Genomic DNA, 25,550 nt, shown 5'->3' with positions numbered 1-25,550 from the left:
TATCATAATGTGTTGCAATTACAGGAGAAAAAAGCAAGAAACAACTGTTGAAAATCTCCAGTAATAACTAAGTATTTGGTGAATTATTCATTTTCTCAGACAGAGAGGCAAATTGACCATGATTAACAATGATCACGTTTTGACGTTTTCATGCTTTTACATATGAAAATTAAATTTTTATAGCTGACTAATGAGCAATTAATATCCAAGTTCTTAAAAATGACAAGGATTCATGTATTCATTATGGTGTATACCTAACAATATCTTGTCTCAGTATCAGGCAGTAGTTAATGCCAATAATCACTTATGATTAGCTATCACCAGGATAAACTGTACAACTGGAACAAAAAGCAGAAGTTGCTGGCAAAGCTCAGCAGGTCTGATAGCACCTGTGAAGAAAAAGTCAGAGTTACAAAGTTACTGTTTGCATGGAGAAAATGTTGGGGCAGCATAAATTAACCATTAAACTCACAAGTCATGCCATATTTCCTAATGGTCTGAATTTGCTGGCCAATTTGATCATTAATTATAACCATCATCATTTTACTTTTTCCATAAATTTCTGGATTACAGTTATTGACGAAGAATCAACAATATTTAGTTGCAGCTTCGAGTCCTGTTCATGTATTCCAAACTGACTCTGGAGTTCAGTCCAGAAGTGATACACCAGTAAACTCAGGGTCCATCTGTCCTCTCGGGAATGAACAACACTTGACTACACCTGCACAATAAAGGCCGCAGCTCATCACTGCTTTATCAAACACAATTAGCAATGGGCAATAAATGCTTGTGTAACCAGTGATGCCTCCATCCCAAAAACGTCTAAAAATGGTCAACATAAAAGTACCTCACAGCAGTCTTTTTTTGTTGTCTACTGGACAACTCAAACAACTCCACAGATTATCTGACTACTGTTTGTGTGACTTTGCAATGCATAAATGGGCCACTGCATTTCTATAGCTGTGCTTCAAACAAACCAAAATTACTTCATGGCTTGAAAGCACTTTGCAATAACTTAAATGATGAAATTCACAAATACATGCTCCTTTTGACAAAAAAAAAGGCCAAGGAGCTGGTTAATATAAAACATTAAAACTGCTTGAAATAATATCAACTCAAGCAATCACTAATTGGAACAGATCACTAAAAGACTTTCCAGTTGTATAATAAAAATCGAAAGAACTGTGGATGCTGTAAATCAGGAACAAAAACAGAAGTTGTTGGAAAAGATCTGATGAGTGGTCACTGGACCCAAAACATTAACTCTGACTTTTTCTTCACAGATGCTGCCAGACCTGCTGAGCTTTTCCAGCAACTTCTGATTTTGTTCCAGTTGTATATTTTATTGTGGTGATAGCTAATCATGTGTGATTATTAATATTAAATCGGCACGATGCTGAGGCAAAATATTGTTAGGTATACACCATAATGAATACATGTAGACACAAACACGACTTGACCTGGGGTTGGGAGATCATATAGCACATTTAGCCAGCATGAATAGATTAAATGATGCACACTGCAATGAAATTTGTAGCTTAGATGTGACATATTTCTTGATTTTTAAATGGTGATAACTTGAGATGCATCTGCATAAGTCTGACAATGGCTCATGATCTTACACAGTTGTCTGAAATCTGAATATAATCTTTATATAATTCACGAATATTGAAGGCCAGGGCCTTGTAAAGCCTGACTGCTGGCTTTTAAAACTCTGGTTGCAGCTACCAGCATGAGATCTAAACACAAGTTCCAGCCATGATCATATTATTGGTGTTATTCTGATAAATATTGATATATACTGAGTCTGGATAGCAACAGGAGAATTATTGGAAGACACGCTTCCATTAATCTACACAAAAGTGTGTTAAACCTCAAGTGATGAAAGAGGTAATACATGAATATTTTGCATTGTTTTTTACGATGGAGAAAGACATAGATGTTAGAGAACTCAGGGAAATAAATACTGATGTTTTAAAAACAGTTCACGTAACAGAAGAGGAAGTGCTGCTGGACTTAGAAAGCATAAAGATAGATAAATCTCCAGGCCTGATGAGAGATTTTCCAGAAGGTTGTGGGATGTTAGTGAAGAAATTGCAGGGCCCCGAGCAGAGATATTTGTATCATCAACAACCACGGGTGAGGTGCCGGAGGCCTGGAGGGTGGCCAATGTTGTGCCTGTATTTAAGAAAGGTTGTAAGGAGAAGCCTGAGGACTATAGTCCTGTGAACCTGAAATCACTGATATGTTCTTGGAAAGAAAGGATTTGGAAAGGCATTTGGAGAGGCAAGGACTGATTAAAGATAGTTTTGTGTGAGGGAAATCGTGTCTCACAAACTTGATTAAGTTTTTTGAGGAAGTAACCAACAAAATTGATGAAGTTAAAACAGTTTACGTGGACTTTACTAAAACCTTTGACAATATTCTGCATGGCAGACTAATTAGCAAAATTAGATTGCATGGGATTCAGGGTGAGCTTAATAATTGGACACAAAATTGGCTTGACAGGAGGAGATAGAAGCTGGTGATGGAGGGTCATTTGTCGACTGGACGCCTGTGTCCAGCGACGTCCATAGGGATCGGCATTGGGTCAGCTTTTGTTTGTCATTTATAGAAATAATTTTGACAAATGTTTAGGAGTCGTCGTTAGTAAGCCTGCAGATGACACCAAAATTGGTGGTAGAGTGGATTGTGAAGAAGTTTATTTAAGATTACAAAGAAATCCTGATCGATTGGGTCAATGGGCTGAGGAGTGGTAGATGGAGTTTAATTCAGATAAATGTAAGATATTGCATTTTGGTAAAACAAATAAGGGAAGAACTTAGACAACTCAAAGTAGAGTCTCGCATAGTATACAACAGAGAGAGAACAAGGGGTTCAGATACATAATTCTTTAAAATTTGTGTCACAAGTAGACAGAGCAGTTAAGAATGCGTTTAGCACGCTTGTCTTTGTTGCTCAGTCCTTTGAATACAGGAGTCAGGGCATCATGTCGATGTTGTACAGTTCATTGATGGGGCCTCTTCTGGAGTACTGTTTGCAGTTCTGGTCACCCTGCTAGAGGAAGGATATTATTAAATTGGAGAGAGTTCAGAAAAGATTTACCAGAATGTTGCTGGGAATTGAGGGTTTGAGGTATAAAACCAGGCTGGATAGGCTGGGACTTTTTCATTGGAGTGTAGGAAGTTGAAGGGTGACCTTATAGAGGTTTATAAAATCATGAGGGACATCGATAAGGTAAATAGCAAGGGCCTTTCCTAGGGTGCGGGCATTCAAAACTAGGGGGCATATTTTGAAGGTGACAGGTGCAATTTTTAAAAAGGACATGTGTGTGGAATGAACTGCCAGAGGAAGTAGTCGATGCAGATACAATTACAACATTTAAAAGACATTTGGATAAGTACATGAATCGGAAAGGTTTGGAGGGATATGGGCCAAATGCAGGCAAGTGGTACTAGTTTAGTTTGGGAAGGTGGTCGGCCTGGACTAAAATGGACCAAAGGGTTAATTTCCATGTTGAGTAACTCTATGACTCTATGACAAATCATTAGGTGTATATGTCACTTCCTTGTGAAGTACGCAGTCTCTGAGTAGTGCTTTAAAATTTAGGATTCACCAGTGGTACTACAGTGAACAGTATCAATGTAATCCCCTGAACAATCACACCCCATTGTGAATATCATTGTAAATAATATGATGGCTGTTTGAAATGTCAACTCGAAGTGTTTATGTCTAACTAGGGGGATTTGTTTGTAATTTCAGAAGACAAAATAATTGAGGCATGCAGGAACAAAATAGTCTAAACACAGTTTGAAGAACAACTGAATCTAAATCAACATGCAAATAATGACTGGATTTATATCTACAAGTTAGAATTATTATGAAGCTCAGTATTCAAACAGAAGTAAAAAAAAATGCTATAATCTTAAGGTGTCAAACAATTCCATTTTCTTCTTCAACACTGGCACTCCAAGCAAAATTACAATACATTTGACTATTTCTTACGTGGTCCAAGAGTACAACACTGCTTGTGTTCTGTCTTTATCAGAACTGGTTGCAAGATGACCGCCCGTGGTTTGTGTGTGTCATGGTAGAGGTTACATGAGTACAACAATACAGGAAGGACATACGTACAAAATATATTTCAATTAACTTGTTTGGGCAAACAATGACACTTCTTCAGGACAGATAGGATCACAGTGCAGATCTTCAGACTCAGTCCAGCTAGTACCACTGTGCTACCAGACTGCAGATATAAGGGATAATGGGAACTGCAGATGCTGGAGAATTCCAAGACAATAAAATGTGAGGCTGGATGAACACAGCAGGCCAAGCAGCATCTCAGGAGCACAAAAGCTGACGTTTCGGGCCTAGACCCTTCATCAGAGAGGGGGACCCCTCTGATGAAGGGTCTATGCCCGAAACGTCAGCTTTTGTGCTCCTGAGATGCTGCTTGGCCTGCTGTGTTCATCCAGCCTCACATTATATTGTCCTGCAGATATAAGGTTTCAACTCTGTTTTATGCTGAATGTTTTTCCTATGTGAGGCAAAGGCTACAGAAATTCCATGTATGACACTGGGACTTGTCTACTTTGCAATCTAATCTCTCCGCTAGTTAATGCATAGATGGGTGTTTGCAAAATCTTTGCATACAAATAGCTATTGGAAGATAGCAGTCATTTATCTGCTTATCAGAAGCACAATGATTAATCAGATGGTTGTCTCCCTTGAGTCACACATCAAAAAATGCTTTGCAAAAAAAATTCAACATACTGTCAATAGTGATACAAGCATTAACATCTTGGTAACCACTTGTTCTGCCTGCCTTCTCAACCCTTATTCAAAGAGGATCAATAATAGGAACTCAAAGCATTTATGAAGCCTCATTATGATCTCTTTATTATCGTGTAATAATAAATCTTGCAATAATGCTGTTATGTTGTTTCGAGTGACTGCAATCTTGTGCAATTTTATTATGATCTGCTTATGTATTAATTAAAGAAATGAATGCTGAATGGTCAATGGATGCAAGAGGATTTTATGAGATCTGGAGAGAAATTGAAGACCATAAGCATTTTAACTCATGTCCCCATACAAGAAAAGGAAATTCATAACTGAGCTTTGATCTTTCTTTCTTTACTCTTCCATGGGATGCAGGCAGACCTGGTAAGGATGGCTTTTGTTACCCATCCTTAAAGTGGTCTTGAACTGAATGCAGTTAAGAGTCAACAACATTGTTGTGTTTCTGGAGTCACATGGAGATGGGGCCAGGTCAGGATAGCAAATGGTCTTCTCCAGAGGATGTTAATGAGCCAGATTGTTTCTCTTGTTACAATTGACAACAGCTATCATGGTGATTTGTCACAACTGAGGCCAGATTTATGATTGAAACTTTAATTCCAGCAGCCATCACAATGAGATTGAAACCATTTCTCAGAAGCATTAGGTAGGCCTCTGGATTACCAGTTCATTAACATTGTCATTTCACTGTTATGTAACTTACTGAACCATCCCACTATCCATTTCAGAGAACACTCAGTTCCGAAAAAGTTGAAATTATTCACAAAATTGGTCTTGTAGTTCCTCCCCATACCATTTTGAAACTTCCTAATTCCAGCACAAGAATGGATTGTGCATAAAGCCACTTCCTAGGCCAATGGTTTTGAAATAATCATTGGCAGAAGCAGGAAGATTTTCAACCAGTGGAATCTATCGGCCTTATCGATGAGAAGCAGCAGTCTCCTTTAGCCGTAAAACAGGCAAATTTCAAACGCAGGCATAAATAGTTAAGAAGAAAAGGTTTAGACAATCCATTGTATACGATGGTTAACAACCATATAGGTCCCAATGTGCTCTGGTGCGAATTAAATCCTTTTGAAGTGAAATTATTGCTGTGCTTTAAGAAATGATTGATGGTCTCATCAATAAACTGGAGCATCAATTGAGATAAAGAACTAATTTGTCTTTGTATAATGTCATTATTTATAAGACCTCGGAACTCCTGTATGGGGGTGAGTACAGAGACAGTTGGTGTGAAAATTTGCACTGTAGGCCTACATGCCAGTGGGCCAGCGTTGTGCCGCCCATGAATCATATTTCTGGAGGTACAATCTGGGGCAAAAGAGTAAGCAGCAGATTGCCAACTGAGGCGAGGAATTAAGGACAATTAACAAGGGCGACTAGAATTTTTCAATCGGTTTGCAGGTTCCCTATGGCGTCGGGAACTATATCATTTGCCTGGGTACAGTCACTCAGCACCACATCAGGCATTGGTCCAGGCTTTGTAGCCCTCTCCACAGCTGGGGACACTTTACTCTATGGACAGGATATCCTCACGACAACATTGGTCAGGCAAAGCTGTCAATTTTTAATTTCTAAGTTGCTGTGAGCACACATCAACTTGAAGACATCTTATCTCATTTCTGGGGCACCTCTTGGGCTCAAGAGGTATGTAACAGCACCTCTGAACAGCTTAATTGGAAAATAGCTTCACAAAGTTAGATTTTACTTCTTTCTGATAACTTACAACAGTAAATCTGCAACAGTACAATAAAAAATAGAAGCCTTACAAAATTATCATTTATGAAAATGAAAATGCTCTTAACTCCATTTGAATGATGTTAACTTCATTGAAATTATCGATCGTTTTTGTAAACTGGAATGACACTTTGTCAGAGAAAAAGCATTTTGCATGACAAAAGAAATCTGAAAAGTCAAATATATTAATCAAAGTTATGTAATCAAACTCTTAATAACCAATGAGAAACTTTGATTGCTTGTCGGTGTCTCATATTAGATACCTGTAAATATATAGCTGAGGCCAACATTTGAGCACTTGCCATAAATTTGTAACATTACTTGGGAGAATCAAAAGTAAAATTTGCCATGGAATATTAAGGGCAAGAGATACATCCATTGATTCACAGTGGAAAGTTTAAAGTCTATCCCAGTACGACTAATTGTCACTACAAATAGAGAACACTATATTTTTTTTAAAATTACACTTTCTTGTATGTGAGTAGTTACATTTGAATTCACACCAATGAAGGAAGACAGATTTTGTTTTACAACCTAAAATACTAGCCCAAGTCTAACTGCATTTCTCAATGTAGTTACTTGCTTTCACACATCCAGGCAGCTTTCGAGTCATGAGTATATTTGAGTCAGTATGAATTGTTTTGAAATTTGATCAGATTTTGCCTTTTTGTGGTACCTTGTAGGGGGAAACATTTTTAACAAGCAGAAAAACAGCACAGAATGCATATTAACAATTTGGTGATTTAGTTTCATGCATTTCTGGCTCATCCCTAGAGTTGTGCTGAAGGTGGTGAGGTTGGATTGTTTTCTTTTGAGCTGTACTCCATGTCGGAAAGGTACATCCAGAATCCTCTTAAGTGGCTGTTACAACCATTTACTTTCCCCACTAATGGCTGCTGATTACAACTCCAAACAGCATTACAGGGATTATGGTGAAGCTTAAATGGAGAAACATCTTCCATTTTAATTCACCATAGAGCACTGAAGCTTCAGAACATTGTGACCATACCTTTTATGCCATTATCATCATATTTGATTGCAATATGTTTTGTGGAGAAAAGCAAATGTGTATTCTTTGTGCATTTGAGGCTTTGTATCTGAAAGAGTGACATTCAGCTCTTCACCGTGCAAGACTTTTTTGACGTTACAAGTAACCTGTCATTAATTGGTAAACAGGAAAACAGGCATTCATGAAAATATATGAAGGGCAATACAGAACGATAAGTTGTTCTTCTCACTAACTACTTTCTAGACAAATACACAGCTGAAATATGAAATTTTAACTTGAACTCCGAGGGCAAGAAACCACAGTGGAGGTTAATGATGAGTTCTTTCAACACCATGCCTCAGATAACCTAACCAGATAAATAGAAAGTGGGACATAACACCAGCGCTTCGTCGGAGGCTCACTGATGATGTTACCTAGTATGATGACGAAACGTCTGAAAACGAACCTTCCAGCTCAGCGAGCAAACTCACATCCAGAACCATGCCTCAATTAGATTGAGGAATGAACTGAAACACACAAGTTGCTTTTCATGCAGTCCACAATCAGAAAATGTATTTTACATGGTAGATGTTTACTTCGACCCCATCTCAAGTGTGTGGTCAATTTAAATCACTGCAGATTCTTGTGTGTTTGAATTAATAGGATTATTAATTCACAGGCTTGCCCAAAGAATGTAAATACTACATTGGTTCCATACTACACCATCAAGAAAGAAACAACCAAAAAAGCTGGCACACTTGTAAAACAGTCAACAAAATGAACAGGAACACAAAAGCTGACGTTTCTCTTGTGCTCCTGAAATGCTGCTTGGCCTGCTGTGTTCATCCAGCTTCACACTTTGTTATCTTGGATTCTCCAGCATCTGCAGTTCCTGTTATCTCTGAACAAAATGAACAGTTCACATTTTTAACCTATTGAATGAAGAAACAGCCTTTGCTAGTCCATGTGAAGAAGGAACTCCTTTGTTGTAGTTTAGACATGTTCAGATAGAGTCATATCAGGATTACAATTGGATTCCCTCAGATGAAGGTAATGAAGTTAGACTCTTGCAGCTTTTTGCATTGGGAGACCTGATTACAGATGGAATTAGAGCTCTGGAATCTGGCTGGCAGGCTCAAAGAATTTGCAGCCTTCTGGATCTTAAAAGAATAATATGGGAAAGCCTTGTTGCTGTTGTTTTGCAGCCTTCAGTCATCTGTTTCAAACTGTCCAGTTTCTCTCTAGCACTTTAGAACTGCTTATTAGCTCAAACTTGTTCTGATCATTTCCCAAAACAGGCATCAAGCAACCAGAGTCCAAAGCCTTCATTATACAACTGGAAAAAAGGTGATGATTGTTTTCAATTACTTTTGGATAATTAGTCTTCAGCGATGTTTCTGTTTAATTGCAAGTTTGGAGGCTAAGACGGTGGTGGTATGACTGAGTAGTTTAAGGCACTGGATTTAAGGCCCATTCTCCAGAGACCCTCTTGTGGCACAGTGGTAGTGTCCCTGCCCCTGAAATAAGAGGCCTAGGTTCAAGTCCCATGAGGTCTTGAAGTGTGTAATAACATCTCTGAACAGGTTGATTAGGGAAAAATTAGGTGAATCAAAACAAAATTGGAGACAAATTCAAAGAGTTCACTGATTCTGTTTGCTAGGAGTAGGCTATTGAGTCCATCAAGTCTGCAACACCATTCAACTAGATCATAGATGGTCACCTGCTTCTCCTGTTCTTTCCTGCGTTATCTCCAAATCCCTTGATATTGCTCATGTCCAGAAATTTATCAATTTCAGTCTTAACCACATGCGGTGATGGAGATTCCGCAGTTTGAGGTTGAAAATCCCAAGGATTTGCTACTCTCTAAGTGAACAAATTCCTCCTTGTCTCAGTTTGAAATAGCATGAATCTTTATTCTTTGTTTCTGCATCTTAATTCTAGACTTACCAACCCAGGGAAACAACCTATCGACATTGACAATGAAATGCCCTGTGGGAATTCTTAAAGTTTAATGAGAAGACCCCTCAATTAAAGTTTTTGAGAAGGTTTGTAGCTCGGGTTGTGGACGAGGTTGTTGACTTGCTCACCGAGCCGATGTGTTTGGTTGCAGATGTTTCACCATCCTGCTGGGGAACATCGTCAGTGCGCCTCCGGTGAAGAGCTAGTGTTCTGTCCCACTTGTTACTTACATCAAGACAGACCACAACAAGAAGACACAACATGACCAGATGCACTAGTCACCTTCCCATCCATCAGCAATGACCACAAGACTGTTCAGACCCCAAGGTATCAGGGTAGCCCACAAACCGACAACCACCCTGTGACACATACTGCCAAATGTAAAGGATCCCATATCACAAATAAAACGAACATAATATACAAAATACCATGCAAGGACTGTGAGAAAGACTACAATGGCCAACCTGGAAGAAAACGGACAGGAAGTATACACGAACACCAACTAGCCACTAAGAGACTAGACCATTTCTCGCTGGTCTCAATACACACGGACAAAGAAGGACACAAATTTGACTGGGACAACACATCCATAACAGCACGAATCAAACAAAGACATGCCAGGGAATTCCTGGAAGCCTGGCATTCCAACCAGAGCTCAGTCAACAAACACATTGAACTGGATCCGAAGTACAAACCACTGAAAAACAGAAGCAGAAGTAACAGCAACCATCCCAGCAAACTGAGGCAAATAAATAACAAGTGGGACAGAACACTGACACTTCACCGGAGATGCACTGACGATATTGCCTTGCAGAATGATGATTCGTCTGCAACCAAACACATTGGCTCGGCGAGTAAATCTACTACCTCATCCATAACCTGAGCTACAATCCTTCTCAAAAAGTTTGGGCCAGTTTCTATATTGTATTACATTGTGATGCTTTGATTCTATTTTTTTTAAGGCCTCAACTGCATTCAAGTATTTAAATGACTTCTCTTCTTACCGTTACCTAGCTGGGTGATGAAATGTCTGCAAACAGACACACTGGCTCAGTGAGCAAATCTACAAGCTCGACACCCCTCCGTCTTTCGAACTCTGGAGAATGTGGGCCCAGTTCCTCACTTTCTTCACACAAGAAAATCCCACCATCCCATCGCCGGTGATGCTCTGCTGCTATTCCTCAATGGAGGCGCCATGAATAGAGAAGCAAAGAGAAATCCAATGGAAAACGTCTGTTCTTTTCTGTACTTTTGTGGTTAAATTCCAATTCTTTTTGAAATATACAACATTTCTTGATTCATAAAATGAGCAAGGAGGATCACATGAACATATTTCAAGAAGGTTCTGACCTCTCCCATACTATATAGGCATTCCAGCTAAAACTGGAGGGATGCTATGTCTGCAGCCAGATCTGAACAAAGGAAAATCCTCAAAAAAACATGTTATATCAAAATGGGATATAATACTTTTTAGTTACATGTTCACTCTGCAGTTTAATGTCAGATTGGTCAGATAAATGGTTAACTTAACGACTTTGTAATTAGTCCATTGAGATGGCCCATCAATACCTGAAATGTCTGTTATCGTTCTGACATCATTTCAGTCTCAGCTTGATGAATAGTTTAAATATACAATTTTGGGATTCTAAGTCATGTTTTTTGATTTCCAGGAGATCAGGCAGAACCCCAGGCTGAGTTGGTAGCATGTCTTAAACAATGCAATTCCTTCTCCAAGTTGCTGGATGTAAAGATGCTTACATTCTTCCTGTAAGAAGAAAAACCACGAGGTCGAGATCACCAAAGAAATAATTATTGGTCATTGACTTCCAGAAAGACATAACTCACTTCAAGTGGTTTTGAATACTCAGGCATTAACCAGAATTTATAATTTATAACCTATCTGTCCTCCTGTCTGCTTTGATTGTGTGTGCGCGCGTATGCGTGTGTGATCATGTGTGGGTGTTTGAGTGAGAGATTTTGTGTACGCGCGTGTGTGAGAGATTGTGTGTTTTGTGTGTGTGTGTGTGTGTGTGTGTGTGTGTGTGTGTGTGTGTGTGTGTGTGTGTGTGTGTGTGAGTGAACGAGAGAGAGAGTTTGAATGTGTGTGTGAATGTGTGTGTGTGTGTGTGTGTAAGTGAGGCAGAGTGTGTGTGTGCGCGTGTGTGTGTGTGTGTGTGTGTGTGTCGTGCGCGTGTGTGTGTGTGTGTGTCTGTGTGAATGAGCAAGAGAGAGAGAGAGGTGTGCGGAGTAGCATGGCAATTTTGAATGTTTGTTAGTTTCATCTGAAATTTTTTTTAGTAGATTTATTTCAATGATTGGAATCTGAAGACAAAGGTTTGGGGAAACACCCTTCGACCTACTTCTGTAAAGAATGGAAGTAAACAGAGAAAAGAGTAAATCAAACAAAAACACTCTGTCTTGGGTTTAAGATGATAAAAACAATCACAATTTAAAATTAGCCCCATTGCCCATTTATTTGTGATAGATGTCAGGAAAAGGAGATCAAAATTGTACACATTATTACAGGAGATAACAAGGTATGGAGCTGGATGAGCACAACAGGCCAAGCAGCATCAGAGGAGCAGGAAGGCTGACATTTCGGGCCTAGACTCTTCTTCATTTTTTTGAAGAAGGATCTAGGCCTGAAAAGTCAGCTTTCCTGCTCCTCTGATGCTGCTTGGCCTGTTGTGCTCATCCAGCTCTACACCTTGTTATCTCAGATTCTGCAGCATCTGTGGTTCCTACTATCTCTGAAACATTATTACAGATGCAATATCATCAGGGTTCGATTCAGCAGCAATCACACATCATTAATTTTGTACTCAAATCCCCTTATGGTGAGAGCAAATATACTGTTAAAACAGACAGACAGACAGCGGAACTAAATCAGCCTTTCTACCTCTGCACTCACCACACAATAATGCACTTTGGTAGGAGTAACCCGAAGGCAAAGTACAGGGCTAATGGTAAGATTCTTGGTAGTGTGGATGAGCAGAGAGATCTCGGTGTCCATGTACACAGATCCTTGAAAGTTGCCACCCAGGTTGACAGGGCTGTTAAGAAGGCATACAGTGTTTTAGCTTTTATTAATAGAGGGATCGAGTTCCGGAACCAAGAGGTTATGCTGCAGCTGTACAAAAGCCTGGTGCGGCTGCACTTGGAGTATTGCGTACAGTTCTGGTCACCGCATTATAAGAAGGATGTGGATACTTTGGAAAGGGTGCAGAGGAGATTTACTAGGATGTTGCCTGGTATGGAGGGAAGGTCTTATGAGGAAAGGCTGAGGGACTTGAGGCTGTTTTCATTAGAGAGAAGAAGGTTGAGAGGTGACTTAATTGAAACATATAAAATAATCAGAGGGTTAGATAGGGTGGTTAGGGAGAGCCTTTTTCCTAGGATGTTAACGGCGAGCACGAGGGGGCATAGCTTTAAATTGAGGGATGAAAGATATAGGACAGATGTCAGAGGTAGTTTCTTTACTCAAAGAGTAGTAAGGGAATGGAACGCTTTGCCTGCAACGGTTGTAGATTCGCCAACTTTAGGTACATTTAAGTAGTCATTGGATGAGCATATGGACGTACATGGAATAGTGTAGGTTAGATGGGCTTGAGATCGGTATGACAGGTCGGCACAACATCGAGGGCCGAAGGGTCTGTACTGTAATGTTCTATGTTCTATGTTCTATGAATTATTTGCAATACTATTTAACACGGCAAGGCTTGCCATTGCTATTTCTGACACCAAGAGCAATGCTTGGATGGTGTGTCCAATTTCATTCTTTTAGACTTTGTGGCTTGCTAGGCCATTTAAGAGTTAGCCATTTTCGTGTGAGAATGGACTGAAATATAGCGTCTAACCTGGTTAGGCTGGCAGTTAGATTAGGTTGGCTGGTTAGGCCCTAAAGAACATTAGAGAACCAGGAGGATTTTTACAACAAGGTTTCATGGTGACCACTAGACTAGTGTTTATGTTCCAAACTTATTAACAGATTTCAAATTCCACCAGCTGTTGTGATATAATTTGACCTTGTTCCCAGAATTGGTCAGCTATCCAAATTCGTCTCTATCCAAAAAGGAATGGTTTTGATGTTGGGACAACACAGTGTGGAGATGGCGGAACACAACAGGCAAGGCAGCATCAGAGGAGCAGGAAAGTGGATGTTTTGAGTCGGGGCCCTTTTTCAGAAATGGGGGAGAGGGGAGGGAGCTCATAAATAAATAAATGCTATAACAATTGAGTGGAACATATTTCTGGGCAAAGGTATTGAACAAGCTTTTCATTTGAATATGTAAAGGGTGCAATACTCATTTGTTTTCATTGTCAGAAACATTTCAAAATTGTCTGAGCGAATAGGCATTGAATATGTTTTTGCCTATGCCAGTATTTACTGTCACATTGAAAAGAGGGCTGGCTTTTGCTGTGATTTCATTCTGCAGTATCCTGTCAGTTTCATTGATGGGGTCACTATTTTAGTATGAGGCAAAGCCAGCTACCTTCCCACGGTTAGATATTACAGCTTCCCCTGATGTTAAAACGACTGAGCATCCACACACAAGAACTTACCACCTTGAGTCACTGGAACACAAATAATACAGGAGCCCAGGAGATCAAGGGTGGTCCTATTTCAAACTCAGTAGGCTTATTAACCCCCTAAGTACAGGCATTCAGGTTTGGGATCATGCTAGTCTGCACAGCCCAACTACCAAATAGACAGGGCTCATCAACTAACCATTGGGAGAACAATAACAAACACATATATAGCGGCACTGTGGTGAATCATGATGGATCCCTTTGACAGTGGGTAACAAATAGCTTTAATGAATAAGTGGCTATGGAGAATAAAATAATCAATCTGCCCTTTTACGTTAAGTCAACCATTTATCACCAGCATCCGCTGTCATTATTTGATAGAAATTCTTGGCTTTTTTTTATTGATTAAGCAGTAGGCTTTAAGCAAAATCTCTCTTGAAAACTTGTCATTGATTTTGTGTTGGAGTCACATTTGAGACAGCTTTGCAATTTACACAGGAGAGGCAGAATCAGCTACTACAGGATACCATCCATTTCTCGCAGTCCACACCAACCCAAATTGAACACAAAATAAATTGAATCCAACACATTCTGTAATCTATCATTATCATGGATTTTACTTAATCATGGACAAAAAAGAAGCTAAAAGTTAACCACGGGTGTATTATATAAGGAAGTAATTTGCCAAAGGAAAAGTGAAGCATGTCTCAATCTTGCCATTTACAATGAATAAAGCTTTTCAGGTGGATAACGTATTATGTCTGTGATAGGTGAATGAACTGATGTAATGAGATTTCCATGTGAATGATGTGGCATGCACTAACTTTAAAGAGTAAAGTACAGGCAATGTAAAGGAGTGACAATTGTAGTATTGTTTCAGTTCGATGTTTTGTTCACCCAAAGACCAGAAATGCTGTAGAATCATTAACAGAAACTTGACTTTCTTTGAAGATGGGAAACACAACAGGCACTGCTTTTTATCGACGCACTCAAAAAAAAAATTTTAAACACAACTATTTGTTTATGGGTCCTGATGCAAAAAGTCAGCTTTCCTGCTCCTCTGATGCTACCTGGCCTGCTGTGTTCCTTTAGCTCCATATTGTGTTATATTTGTTTGTGGATCAGTGTACAAGATTTTGAGGACTTATTCATTAGCTTTTAAAGTTAGTTACGATCTGCTATCAAGACGTTCCATGCACAGCATTGGCACTGCAGTAAAGATGGACTTTGTGCTGCCAATGGGTTAATTATCAGACACACACTGCTGAATAAGGAACTAAACTGTGCAGACTATGCTGTTAGTATGTTTGCTCCCTGGTCCATGCTGAAATTGTTCCACTCAGTTGGGACAGAAATAGAAACACCACAAATGGCTTTTGCCCAACTGGGCCAGTCATAATCCAGTAACTCTAAAAGTATATTAATGTGGTTTGAAGTTACTGCAAAACAACAAGTTTTGTCAGTTGGATTGAAGCAACTTTTAGGAATTAATCTGGCATCACAACAACTGTTCTTGAGTTACAACCACCATAGTTACATGCCAGTGGGAACAGATGAGCTCGTTCCCCTTAGTGCAACTCATTCACTTGATCATAACAAAAGGTTATGATCCATTTAGAATGCGGCTACACCTGTCAAGTCCAGTTAACCATTACTACTTCAATGATAATAATAATGATAATTATGTGTGTGTATGTGAGAGAGAGAGAGAAAGAGGGACAGACAGACAGGAGAAGAAATAGGCAACGAGAGAGACAGAACATGAAGAATTCAAAACACAAACAAATCAGCCCATCATCTTTATAAATGGAACAGACTTGAAGGGATGAATGGCCTACATCTGTTGCTAGTCTGTATGTTCATACCCTGATAAGAGATTTCCAAACTATGAAGAGTTTCTTTATTGTTTTCCATTCCACCAAGGGAAATTAACTGTTTCTTTCACTTCCAGCTTGAAGTGGCTTTGCATTTTTAAGGAGCACGCTTTGTTGCAAGTCAATTTTCAACGGTTCCAAACAGTCAAAAACTTCAAAAACAATGCCTTCCAAGAAACCTTCAGCCAGAAATACCAAGTAGATAATCCATCTTGGCCTCCTCCTGAGATCCCCAGAATCACAGCCTTCAGTTCTGAAGGGTCACTGGACCTGAAATGTTAACTCTGTTTTTTTTTCTTCACAGAAGCCACCAGACCTGCTGAACTTTTCCAGCAACATTTGTTTTTGTGCCAGTCTTCAGCCTTGATTCACACTACATGATATCAACAAATGGCTAAAAGCATTGGACACTACAAAGGCCAAGGGCCCCAAAAACAGTCCCGCAACTGCACAGAAGACATGCACTTCAGAATTTGCCACACCTCTAGCCAAGCTGTTCCAATACAGTGACATTTAATTGACAATGTGGAAAATTTCCCAGCCATGTGCTGTACACAGAGCACAGGAAATTTCTACCCGGCCAATTACCGCCCCATTAGTCTACTCTCAATCATCAGTAAAGCAATGAAAGGTATCATCAACAGTGCTATCAAGCAGCACTGGCTTTGCAGTTACCTGCTCACTGACAAGCCACTCAGTTCCTGACCTCATTACAGCTTTAGTCAAACATGGCCAACAGATCTGACTTCCAGAGGTTTGAGACTGGCCGCTCTTGGCATCAAGGCCACATTTGACCAAGTGTGACATGAAAGAGCCCTGGCAATCTATATAATATATGAATAAAGGAGAAAACACTTTGCTAGTTGTAGTTATGCTAAGCAAAAAGGAAGATGGTTCTGTTTGTTTGAAATCTGTCAACTCAGCTCTGCGTCATCTCTACAGAAGATCTTCAGGTAGTGTCCTCAGCCCAACCATCTTCATCAATCATCTGCAGTCCATTGCAAGGTCAAAAGTGAGGATGTTCATTGGTGATTGCACAATTTCACATCATTTGTGATTCCTCAGATACGGAAGTAGTCTATGTCCAAGTGCAGCAAGACCTGGACACATTCAAGCTTGGGCTAACGTGTGTGAAGTAACATTTACACAACACAAGTGCCAGGTAATGATCATTTACAAACAGACAGAGTCTAACCATTTCCCTTTTACATTCAATGGCATTTCTATTAATGAATCTCCACAGTATCAACATCATGGGGATTATCATTGACCAGAAACTGAACTGGACGAGCAATTTAAATCAATAGCTACAAAAATAGATCAGAGGCTAGGAATCTTGCAACAAATAACACACCTCTTGACTACCCAGAGTCTGGTCACTACCTACAAGGCAGAAGTCAAGAGTCACGATTCAACATTATCCCGAATGAGTGCAGCTCAAGCAACACTGAAGAAGCTTGACACCATCCAGGACAAAACAACCAGCTCAACTGGGACACATCCATAACATTCACTCCCTCCACCATCTGTGTAAACGGCAACGATGTGTGCTAGCTACAAAATGAACTGTAGACATTCACTGAGGGTCCTTGGAAAACATATTCTAAACACACAACCATGTTTAATCTAGAAGAACAAAGATGGCAAATACATTAGAGTGGGTTCCTCTCCAGGTCACTCATCATTCTAACTTGGAAATACATTAGTACTGTCAACATTCTCGGGCTATTAATGTTGTAGTTTCATCGGCAGCATAAGGACTGCAGTGGTTCAATAAGGCAGCTCACCACCACCTTTTCAAGGCCAAGGTCAATAATTGGTCAATAATGCCACCACAGCCAGGGAAGCCTACATCACATGAACGGATAAGAAAAAATGAAAGAATATTGTTTTAATGTATTCTTGTGTGGTACATACCAATTTGACTTCCATTCATCTTTGTAATATGGTGATTACTTCAAGTATGATTTGTTTTACTAATTGGATATTCATAATTTAAGGTCATTATGAGCAATAAGCCTAACAGCGTTCAATCATCCAGTTATTCTTCTTAATGGAGATTAGCACTTGAATTATCATGTAATTATGCTTTTGGATAATTGACAGAATTTTCTTTTAGTTTTTGCTTTCTACATCCTCTTTGAAAGCATGCCTTTTTGATGAAATGAATGACAGATAGGAGAATATTTAAGTAGTTGCTAATCATGCATAAATATAGTTTTCTTCACATTCCTTTGCACATTGAGAGTTAGTTATCATTCACCTTCATTCCATAGTTATTGGCTTGTTGAGTTTTGGCTCAGCTGTTACTTAGGACAACAAGTCTGTAGAAAGTGTCTCAAGTGGTGAACCATCCATTTACAAAGACAAATGAAGATTGTAGATTTCCACATCCAAGCTTCATCTAACGCAGTTTTTTAAAAAGATTCTTTGGGTATCAGCATTACTGGCAGTTATTACCCATCCCTAGTCGTACTTGAAGAGGTGGTAATTAGCTGTCTTCTTAAACCACTGCAGTCCACTTGATTAGGTACAAAAAGCGGGACAGGATTCCAGCATTTTGACTCAGCAATACTGAAGGAACAGTGACATATTTTAAAGTCAATGTGGTGTTTAGTCGGAGATAAACTTGCAGTTGCTGGTATTCTCCTGTAGTAACTGCCCTTGTCCTTTGAGATGGTAATGATCATGGGTTTGGAGGGTGCTACCTAACATGCTGAATGAATATTGGCAACGCATCTTATTGATGCCATGACTTTTCATCAGTGGTTCAAGTACTGAATCTTTGTAGATGTGGTGCCAACCAAGCAGATTACGTTATCCTCGATGATGTCAAGCTGCACCCACTCAGACCAGCGGGATGTATTCTATTACACTCCTAACTTGTGCTTTGCAAATGGTGGGCAAGCTTTGGGAAGTCAGGAGGAGAATTACACGCTTCAGGATTTCTAGTCTCTGCTCCTGTTCTTGTAGCCAGTGAATTTGAAATATCTAGTGAGATTTTCTGGGAACAGAATCACATCCAAATGCCTATCACAATCTGTGGCCAATTTATTGGTATTACACTCTGAATTGGATTAGACTTTGTATATCAACACACTCCCCCTCTCCATTCATTGTGGAAAATGGAAAACATTCACTTGTGTTCACCATTTCCCCATACCCAGTGATTTTCTCCTTTCCTTGTACGGGAAACAAGAAGATGCATCTACCCCATCAGAAGCATGTCTGTGAGTGCGAAAATACTTAGTTCGATATCAATTGTGACCTGATTTGCCTTTTTCTCAGCTAGTTGAAATGTAAAGATTCTTCACTCAGACCTCACACCAGCCTCAGTGCACTGGTTTATATATAGACAGGAAAATGGTGAACATCACATGTAAGTTCTTACTTCTATGAACTGAGATAGATTTGTGTTTCCACTTCTTTGCATTAGGTCCCTGTCTTCATAGAATCCCTATAGTGTGGAAGCAGGTCATTCAGCCCTTCGAGGCTACACTGACCTCCGAAAGATATCTCACCCAGGCCCAACCCCAACCATATCCCTGTGACCCTGCATTTCCCATGGCTAATCTAACTAACCTACACATCCCTGGACACTATGAGTAATTTGCATTGTGGCCAATCTACCTAACTTGCACATCTGTGGACTGTGGGAGGAAACCAGAGCACCCGGAGGGAACCCACACAGACTCGGAAAAATGTGCAAACTCCACAGAGACAGTCACTGGAGCGTGGAATCAAATCCGGGTCCCTCGTGCTGGGATGCAGCAGCGCTAACCCACCAAACCAGTTTCCCTCTTAATACAGTAATGAAGAAAACACAGGAAACTATGGGCTGGTGAGCAAAGGTGCCCAGTAATATTGTCATCGCCAGTTCAGAAGGGATTTATGTTGAGCATACGGACAGCACTGTTGGTGCATCTACACCAGGAGGACTGCAGCAATTCCAGAAAGTGGTTCACCATCACCTTCTCAGAGGCAAATAGATATGAGGAACAACTGGCGGCATTGCCAACAAAATTCACCAGAGGAATCAATTTTGAAAACAAAATAATAGTCAACACAGACTTAATAAATCTTATGTGAATAATTTTCTCGCAAGGTTTATGTACTTTCTCTTATCCAGTTGTTCCGTCTTTTTAGGATTAAATGGAGAAGGTAAATGTGCTATATCTCATGCATGCTCTGAAACACTGCTATCCAGTTCAATCTTTCTACATTTGACAGATTGAGTAAGATCTACATCTCTAAAACAGAGTATCTGCCCAAGCATATCTTTTTTGATGGCATATTTTCTCTGAACATTGGCTGTTTCATTTCAATCATACAACCGCTGACTTTATTTCATATGCAACTACAATTAGAATTAGCAAATCAACTGAAAATATTAAATACTGAATGGATGAAAAATTATTTTCCATTAAAACATTCAAAAGGAATTAGCTTTGTAGAGCCATATGATACAAGACAAATTATTTTGAGATATTATTTTGGGACGAAAATTATTTCTTTGCAAAAAGTGAAGTGGAAAGGGGATAAATTTTCAATCTGCTTGCCAGCAAACTAAACAGCAACAGGTCAGCCACAGTTAAGTATGTTTACATAAATTTCACAATTGAAAAGATAATGAATTGCACAGAGCTAAAGTGGTGAATTGTAACAAACATGCAGACTTTCCACTGAAGATTTGGTGATTTTAAGTGAACAAAGGTAACAACCTCTCCCTTAATGTCAGCAAAATGAAAGAGCCGGTCATTGGCTTCAGGCAGCAAGATGGAGGACATGCTCCTGTTTGCATCAAGATGCTGAGATGGAGGTGATTGAGACCATCAGGTTCCAAGGAGTGATGATCACCAACAATCTGTCCTCGTCTACCCATGTTGATACTACGGTCTAGAAAGCACAACAATGCCTATACATCTTCAGGAAGCTAAGCGAATTCAGCATGTCCATAAAGATTCTGAACAATTTATATAGATGCACCATAGAAAGCATTCTGCCTGGATACATCATGGCTTGGTATGGCAACTGCTCTGCCCAGGATCGTAAGAAAGTACAGGGAGTTGTGAAAACAGCCCAGTCCATCACACAAACCAGCTTCCATCCATTGACTCCATCTATATTTCATGCTGTCTCAGGAAGGGAACCAACATAATCAGAGACACCTCTCGCTCCAGGTATAATATTTTGCTTCCAACTTCACCAGTCTCCCACATTCTAGCCGCTGTAAACTTGAGGCCATCCAAAACTCTGTAGACCATATCCTGGTCACATATTACCCCCATACTCGCAGTCTGGCTTCCAATTATACAACACCTTGACTTTAAAAATCTTTCTTGGTTTGGTGACCTTATCCTCCCTGGCCTTATCCCTCCCTATCTTTGTGATCAAGACTAATCTTCAAAGATACCTATGTGAGTCAGCTCTGGCCACTTCAATCTCATTAATTTTAATGCATTCTCCATTAGATAAAGATACAAGTCGCTGGATTTTCTGACCTAAGTCTCTCAGATGTCCTTGTTTAAGTCTCTACCGAATAACAATCTCTGACCAAACTTATGGTCATCTACTCCAATATCTCCTAAAGTAGGTCAATGTCATATTTTAGTTATCATTGCCACAAATGGTAATTCGGGAGATATTAGTACATGAAAGGCACTAGATGAATAGAAGTTATTGTTGTTGCAAGATATCTGATGAAATAATTTTTCAAGAACTGCTAATTTATTTTTAGCATGTAAAAAGTTGTGCCATGATGTGATGTGTACATGTTGCAACCTTTATAATTCATGTCATGATTCTAAAGAGATCAATTGTATGTTTGTCGGATAACAAAGTATGTTTGTCAATGTGTACTGTCAATCCAAGCAATACAAACAGGATGGAAGCAAACAAAACTTATTATCTAGCCAACACAAAGAGTTGCAACTGCAATGAAAGTATAAAGAGTAGAATGAGACAATGGAGGGGATAAGAACAGAGACGCAGGCACAGAGGAAAAAGAAGAACAGACTGAATGGAAAATTCTTTTGAGGAGTAGAAAGAACTAAACCAGGAAGAGGTCAGTTCTTCTGTGTGGCAGAATAGGAGATAGGTGCTCTCAACTTCTCTAACGCTGGATTGGCTAAAAGCTGGAAAGCTGTGTGAACAGCTCAGAAGTGTTAAAGTGTTAAGTGTATGCCCAGCCATGGTCAAAACATGAAACAGGATGGGCTCTCGGGACAGAGGGATCACAGAACTGTGCCTCGCTGATAACACTCATATCAATGAGACTCAGTGGTGAAAGCCACTGTCAGCCAGGACTCCTTTATTCATTCAGGGTAGATCATAGTTTTATATTGTGTAACAACGTTAAATGTGTGAATTTGTTAGGATCTCTGTGGGAAGTAAAATAACCAATGTGACGGAATGACTGCAGCCTACCTTACACACATACACTAACATAACAGGAATACAAAAAGTGTAAATTGGCACCAAAATATTGCTTTTTATCGAAAGAAGGGTCCCGACCCGAAACATCAACTTTCCTGCTGCTCTGATGCTGCCCGGCCTGCTGTGTGCCTCTAGCTCCACATTGTGTTATCTCTGACGCAGCGTCTACAGCTCTTGCTATCTCATAGTGTCCAGGGATGTACAGGCTAGGTGGATTAATGATGGGAAATGCAGGGTAAAGGGATCCTGGATCTGGATAGAATGCTCCTCATTGGGCTAGATAGGCCAAATGGTCTGCTTTCACACTTTAGGAGTTCTATCGTTCTATGATTGTATGTACGTTTATCTTATCATGCAGCTAAAGTGAAAATTATCTGTTTATTTTATATTTTTAAAGTATATTTTAATCTGTTCGTGCACATGTAAGTTGCACTGGTTCTGATCAGCGTTCAAATGAATTACTAAAGCAAAATTTTGTTGGGAATTTACATTTTTAGTATTCCTGGTATGTTTGTCTGTGTGTTGTAAGTATGTAAGGGAGGCTGCAGTCATTCAGTAACATTGGTTATTTTGCTTTTCACAGGGATCCTAATGATTTCATAGACTTAACGATGATATAATGAAAGTTAAACACCAGCCACATCAGTCTGAACAATCTCATTTTGACACATATATGATTACTGTATGTTGAGGTTTACAAATCTGTCGACAACTTGAAAGAAAAATAAAAGAAAATACAGCAATTGAAGCACAGATGTACTGGTACATCATTTTGAAGGTTTGTAGCAGTTATTTGGGGGTGGTGGGAAGAAATTCAAAATACTGGATCTTAAACTATTGTGAATCAGTCACACGTCTGCAAAAGAAATAGAACTTTGCAATCAGAACTGGCTCAACAGACAATTCTGCATTTGCTAAGCGCAGATACAGTGTTACAGTTTTTGCTACATTTCGCTGGTGCAGTTTGGCAATTGGCCAAAAAAAGTCAAGAGATGGGAATATCGAGCACAGCAAGCCAAGCAGCATCAGAGGAGCAGGAAAGTTTGACGTTTCGGTCCTTCCTGCTCCTCTGACGCTGCTCGGCCTGCTGTGTTCATCCAGCTTCACACCGTGTTATCTCAGATACTCTAGCATCGGCAGTTCCTACTATCTCAATATCAAACACACATCATCCAAAAGATAAGCTGGACTTCTGAAGACAGCTTTTGAAATTAAGCTTTTCCCTTGAGTGGAAGGGCATCTATTAAAAATATTTAAATATTAACAAATACTTATTTTAGTAGTAAACAGTTGGGACATGATTGACATCAGTCAATGGTATTTTTTTTCCAATTATTTAAAATTTTGTTACTCTGAGGTAGTGAACAAATAACTCCTGATTAAAAATGCTTATTTATTTTGTATAAATACCTGCTTCAGCTGTAAAGCATGCTTAATGTTTTCTTTTCAAAAATCTGTTCTTTATTGTTGCAAGATTGCACTGGTTCATGAACAATCTTAAGCTCCTGACTGTGCAGATAGGTTTGAGTGGAAAATTGAACATCATATCAGTTCAGAAAACCAAACTCTCAGCGCATTTGTGCTTGGATGAATAATAATGGTCAAATTTTGACTTTGGTCGAGGGGATTGCATCCCTTATCTTTCCTTCATAGTTGGAGCTAACATCTACTATATGTATATCACTAACATTTCCATGCCATACAACACAATTCATTGATGATAAACTGATCGAACACCATCAAAATTGTATCATTCCATTGTTTTTTTGGAGATCTGAGGGTATTCTTCGTATGTATGAGGCTAGCATCTATAATAAATCAACTGATAAATGGTCTGCATTGCTATTTTACCAAAGCTATTAAATTGACCCAGAAATAAAGACAAATATGAAGATTGTAGGGAAGCAGCATTCACTTAACAGGGTAATTTGAGACACTGAAGGCAAAACTAGAATAAAAAGTGCAAAAAAAAACAAAATGTCACAAAGGATATTTAAGAAGTATTTCAAACTAGAAACTCATCACATTGCTGCTGGGACTCAAAAATAACACAACTGGCAACAGAGATAATAATTGATTCATTCATTCAGTCCTACATAACTGGCCTATTTTAATATGCATGTCACAGAAAATGATGGAAAGCCACATTAGAAAATTGAATAAACAGATAAATGGCAACATCCATCATACAGCAAATTATTCTACGAATTGGATGAGTTCGAAATAACAGCTGGCAAATGTCTTCTTAATTTGATTTCTGGATAATACAATCACATCAACACAATTAAAATGTCCTTACCCCCTCCGACTTGTGCCTGGGATTGGTAATCTTACCTGACCTCTCCAGTGTCCTCTGTTACTAGGACATCGGTCTTGCAGCTGGCTAATGGTCTGATGGACAGCTCCACTGGAGGCACAACAAAACTTTTACTAACTGGCAGCCATAAACCTTGACCCAGACTGTAGGTAGATCTATAAAAAGAAAGAAACAACAATAAATACGGAGGCTGAAAGATTAGATTGAATCATGGTTGGATGCGGGCAGTCACCATGAGGGAATACCTTTCATGCTTTGCTCGTTATCCTGGGACTACACTGTATTCGAATTAAATCTGGCCAGCACTATCTAAATGGGAGGCCTGGGAGAAACAGTTAATGGCATAAAGTAGCAGATAACAGGCTAAAAGTTTTGTTTTGAGTTTTACTGGAGGCCTTTATGAGGATGTGAAGAGGATGATAGATGTCACCTATCCACAAATTTTCAAGTTGCAAATTTTCAACTATCCAAACAGGATGGGCATATTACGCAAACACATTCACACGTACTGACATACTTCACACTTGTTCTTGTACCTCACTGCATAATTGTGTAAAAATAAAGACAGTAGGGCTGCCCTCTCAATAGAGAGATGACTGGAGGTGATTTAATCTGAGGGTCACCTCATCTCAAGTGAGTGAAAAGTTTGAGAAGTAGAGTCCTTCATGACAATCTCTGCTAGTACAGGAATTGAAACTGAGTTGTTGGCAATACTCAGCATCACAAGTTATCTGAACTTCCATAATTGTATAAGGACACACAATAGCCTTACACACATGCCTGTTCCTTTCAGAACCGCAGACTAAAACAGAAAGAAGTGGATGAATGTGTCACTGTCTTGCTCTCAGACATTAATTCTGATACTGGTTTGGATTCAGTTGTGGATCCTATGTGGATATCTCTTTGTCTA

General features: G+C 39.4%; 1 protein-coding gene across 3 annotated transcripts in view; it reads right to left on the bottom strand.

Annotated features, from left to right (window-relative positions):
- LOC125465340 (astrotactin-2-like) overlaps window positions 1-25,550 on the bottom strand; it is a 1,528,414-nt gene that overhangs the window by 794,688 nt on the left and 708,176 nt on the right. For all 3 annotated transcript variants that reach the window (XM_048558686.2, XM_048558687.2, XM_048558689.2), the window contains one exon: window positions 24,658-24,795. In XM_048558686.2, the coding sequence (XP_048414643.1) occupies window positions 24,658-24,795 (138 nt within the window). The remainder of the gene's footprint in view (window positions 1-24,657; window positions 24,796-25,550) is intronic.

This window comes from Stegostoma tigrinum, chromosome 29 (assembly GCF_030684315.1).
Source record: "Stegostoma tigrinum isolate sSteTig4 chromosome 29, sSteTig4.hap1, whole genome shotgun sequence".
In the NCBI taxonomy this organism is placed as follows: Eukaryota; Metazoa; Chordata; class Chondrichthyes; order Orectolobiformes; family Stegostomatidae; genus Stegostoma; species Stegostoma tigrinum.
Note: the sequence above shows the minus strand (reverse complement) of the source record. Positions and strands in the feature narration are given on the sequence as shown.